This window comes from Perca fluviatilis, chromosome 10 (genome assembly GCF_010015445.1).
Source record: "Perca fluviatilis chromosome 10, GENO_Pfluv_1.0, whole genome shotgun sequence".
Taxonomy (NCBI): domain Eukaryota; kingdom Metazoa; phylum Chordata; class Actinopteri; order Perciformes; family Percidae; genus Perca; species Perca fluviatilis.
The window spans coordinates 21,505,872-21,510,379 of NC_053121.1; the positions used below are offsets into that span (position 1 = coordinate 21,505,872).

At 40.6% G+C, this 4,508-nt stretch overlaps 1 protein-coding gene across 1 annotated transcript; it reads right to left on the reverse strand.

The window, feature by feature from the left end:
* Positions 1-1,197: 1,197 nt before the first annotated feature.
* LOC120566537 (paired box protein Pax-5-like) lies at positions 1,198-4,132 on the reverse strand. The gene is made up of 7 exons (XM_039813062.1): positions 4,090-4,132; positions 3,772-3,937; positions 3,080-3,277; positions 2,950-2,990; positions 2,756-2,866; positions 1,452-1,595; positions 1,198-1,370 (listed from the first exon to the last, which is right to left on the reverse strand). The coding sequence occupies exons 1-7, from the start codon at positions 4,130-4,132 to the stop codon at positions 1,348-1,350; spliced, it is 726 nt and encodes a 241-aa protein (XP_039668996.1). The 3' UTR covers positions 1,198-1,347.
* Between the last annotated feature and the right edge of the window lie 376 nt (positions 4,133-4,508).

The following is a 4,508-nucleotide window of genomic DNA, read 5'->3' on the forward strand; positions in this document are numbered from 1 at the left end:
GACATTATATAAAAACGACATACGAAACAGGCTATATTTAGTGCACACACATTATATGCTCCGTTAAGTTTTTCCAGACCCACAATACAGAGATCTCTCATCTCAGGGGGAAATGAAGGAGGGAAGCACGGTCATTCAAAAATAGTACCGTGTTTCTACTGATACAAAGCTTAATGCTAAATCGGTTAAGTATCCCTTTAAGTAAGACATCGACAGGCCTGGTTCACAGAATCTGAGGTCTTTGGTCCGGTCCCTCTTGGTTTTGTTGTCTAGACCAAAAATAAGAGCTCCCTTTTGGGTTGCATGGCTTTGCACTTATGTAACTCTTCTCCTAGCAACCACGGCTTGTCTCATGACGTCCACTGGAGAATTGGCTGCACAAAACTAATGCCTAAAAACAGCTAATTACTGACAGTCTGCTGGAGGTTGAGCAGCCAGTTCAGTTTTGTTATTTGTAAAAGTGAATCAGAGGATCTTGTCTTGTCTTAACAAGTTGCAGCTTAAAAGTGACAGCTCTGTGCAAACTTGCTGATACTGTTGCTTATAACCAAGCAAAGCACTGACAACTACACAGTACTGCCCCCTACTGATGCAAGCCTCTTCTAGAGTTGTTTACCAGTGACGTTCTGCAGGAAAGGGTGGAACTAATATTATTGATGGCTCTGTTCAATTTAGGTTGTTGTATGTTGAGAAAACCTTGTGATTTTTGGGTCTAAAGTGTTGATACCTTTGAATTACTAACATATGCACACACATGCTGCAGATGTTTGAACATCTATAACAAAACATCCCCATTGTACGTAGATATACACAGGAAAACATTTGCCACGTGCATCTGTTCTCTACATGCCTCCTATAGACTGATGCCCACTGCTGGCAACAGATTTCTTTCTCAGCGGTGTTCTTTGACCCCACCGGTCCCTCTGGCATCTTCTGTCTCTTTCTTTAATCCCTCATGTTGGTGGGGAGGCCAGGGAGATGCACACTTAGGAGAGAAAACAGTCTCTGTTCTCCATCATAGGGCCCCTAATGATGCTACCCCTCAACCACTGACAGAGGAGAAAATGGCCACAGGGGTGACAGGGATGGGGGATAATATGTTGAAATGATGACGCTCAGTTAAGCCTCTGAAACAACAGCATGTTCTTTGACTCCAAATTATGTAAATAAAACATGACAGGTGAGGTATGTCATTTATTAGTTTTATTTAAACATGTTTGTAATTGTGATTTATGTTTCTCTTTTGATGTCAGTCTTGTAATAATTACAATTTCAATCAATTCAGTTTTGAAATGTTCTTGTTTTTTGCATTAACATAATTATATTCTTTCTTCTTTGACGCCTCGGTCAGCTGTATTGACACAGAGGCCCTAAACAAGGACAGATGAGAAAAACACATTAAAGCTGTATTCATGTCAGATATAAATTATCATATTTTGATGCAGACTGACCTATAAGGTCTGGATTATGATTGGCTGGCAGGCTTGGGTAAAAGGTCAGGCTGGAGATAGAGTTCAGGCAGGGGTCGGACAATCCCCAGGCGTCATTACAGGAACATGGCTGCTCGTGGTAGACGCTGCAGGAGACGACCCCACCTGGAAAACAAAACAGCTTCTGTCCAGGTTCACTTTTATTTCTCTTCCTACCTTCATCCTGCTACTGCAATCATCACTTGTTCTAATTAGTAGAATGACAAAATTCATGCATGTGTGTGTTCCCAGCTGTAAGTATGCACATTTATCTATACAATCTCCTATTCTAATGGTTGCAGTGATGGAGGAGTGGAGGTGTAAGCGGGCCTGTAATGAGAAGCTGAGGTGAGAGGGAGGAAGGGAGAAGCAGAGAGCCTGCTGGCTGAGAGGACCGAAGCCTGGGGCGGTGAGGTGGATCTCCTGCTGCGGAGGTTGTTTCAGCTAGAGTGATATTAACACAGGACCATCAGCTTTACTCATCAGTCTGCTGTGTGGTCTGGTACCACGGTAATCAATGTGTCTGCTCTGCAGATACATTCATCTGACATGTTTAATCTATTGTCTAGAGTCTTGTTTTTTGCTTTTAAAACACAGGAATAGAAGTAGCCAGGGAGAATAGTCATTTCTTGCAATTTGAAACAACTTGTTTCAGAGATGCTCTTGCATCAATATCATTTTCTTGATATGAGTCGGGTGACTTTCTTCTGCTTTAGAAAATTCCTGAAAACAATTAAACAGAAAAACATGGATGTAGAATCCATGACTTCACCAAAAGGTTTTCTGAAATATAGAAAATCAAATAAGATTAAATCATTTACTTAACCAGCTAACCTGTGAAGTCACTGTGAAGTGTCTTAAAGTCAACGCCAGGCTGCTTAAAGTACATTTCCATCGGCCTCGAGATGCCAGCTTCAAGAAAACTGTAGAGCAGTAATGTCCCAATTCCATACATACTAAGAACATACTATTTTAAGTCAGAAATGCGCTGATACAAGAAAAGTGAAAAAATAAATAATATACTCAAATATGTCAGTATGTATAAGACACTTGATTGATTTTTGGAGTGTGATGTTGAAGGATCTTCATCTATCTTTCGAAAAACGAAAGAGCTACTAACGGTAGGACAAATGTAACGAAATTGTGAACGATATAAAAATAGAATTAAAGAAAGTGTTAAATCTCACAGTTAGACTAAAGTCCATTATTCATCTTGAATCATTCCAACTGCCAAAACGATAGAAACAAATGTACTCATATACACACAAATACACTCACTATTTTACCTTCCATATTCAGTTTGCTGCTGCATTTCCTGATTCCCAGAATTCCACTGATGGAATAGGTGGACTCAGAGGAATATGCTGTTCCCATGGCAACAGATGATGCTGATGACACTGCAGGGTCAGAGGTCAACATCAGGAAACATTAGAGACACACAGATAGGCCAAGAGAGAGTAAAAGGAACAGATCAACTTACCAACTTCACAAGACTCGGGCTGGACTTTGTTTCTGATGATCCTGTAAAGACAGAAGGAACTTACTTAAGACTTATTTTAACAATCTGTGCTGTCAAACACACACACACACACACACACAGTCATCTACACCTGTTGATGGAGCTGATGCTGGGCACGCTGTCGTGGTCGCACACTCGCTCCAGCAGCAGCCTGTCTCGGATCTCCCAGGCGAACATGGTGGGGTTGGAGTGTTTCAGATGCAGGATCATTTGTACAACTCTTGGAGTGGCCACTTTGGGCTTTGAGCCTCCAATCATTCCTGGTATGATGCTTCCTGTCTCATTGTACCTGAATTCACAATATTGATATCTTTCAGCAGGGTTAACATTTTACTTGAGGAGAAAGTTTAATAAATATAGATGCTGATGTGAGTCATGCATCTATACAATTTGGAGAAAAAAATGTGACAAAACCACATGGTTTTAAGATTAAATTATATAAAAAAGAAATACATTTCTGAATAATGCATGCATCGTGGGATAACCACATAGGCTATATTAAATACAATTGTAGTAGGCTACATTTACACATGGATAGTAAAATATAAGGCTACATGTAAATAGATTTATGCATTTAAGCACAATGTATGAACATTTCCAAATGACATAAACATTTTAACTTTGTTTGAAAAGTGTTACACAAATAAAGGTTATTATTATTATTATTATTACATGTAACACTAATGTTAAAATATGTAGCGTATAAATCTACTTCATTAGCCTAAAGATAATAATGTATATTAATAAATAGCCTATATAAATAACCAAGCAGAGTGCCTTTACCTGACTAGTATTTTGCTGACACAGCCGTGACTGACGCGCAGGCGGCGGGAGATCTCACAGGGACGCACACCCCGTTGGGCGAGCTCCACGATGCGCTGTCTCACCAGGTGCGGTAACGGGCGCCCGTTAATGAAGACCCCGCCAAGTTGGTTCACCCCGCCGTGTCCTGAGCACCGGAGCGGATCAAAGAAACACCAATCACAATGAATGGCGGGCTACATACATAAGCGGTAGCCTATAACTTACTCTACGTAGCCTATAATAGGCTACAGGTGGCACCTAATAACTTTAATCTAATAAGAAACATCGTTAACTTACTGTGCGTAACGGTGAGCGGCACCTGTCCAAAGCGTCTGTCCATCACAGACTAAAAAAGTATTTAGTCGTGCTTTAGATGTTGTATGGTATAAAGTGTAGTTGGTTTCGAGGACGAAACATGTACTCATTCAACAGCTGGAAAAAATATTTTTTTAACAGCGCACTGTTCAGATGTTGTCCTGTATATTTTTGTTTGCGGTGCGTGACAGCAGTGTGCCTTCAGCACCTGAGCGGTGGACAGCACCAGCCTTTGATTGGACGCACATGCACGGGTGCACGCGCGCCATTATCTTTTTGCTTTTTGTAGTGAAGGCGCTATATGATATAAGAATATCAATCAGATTGTAGCCAGGATTTTAAAAGAACATACGCACCCACAAGTCTCAAAAAGTAGCCTATACATTAATTAGGCTAGATTT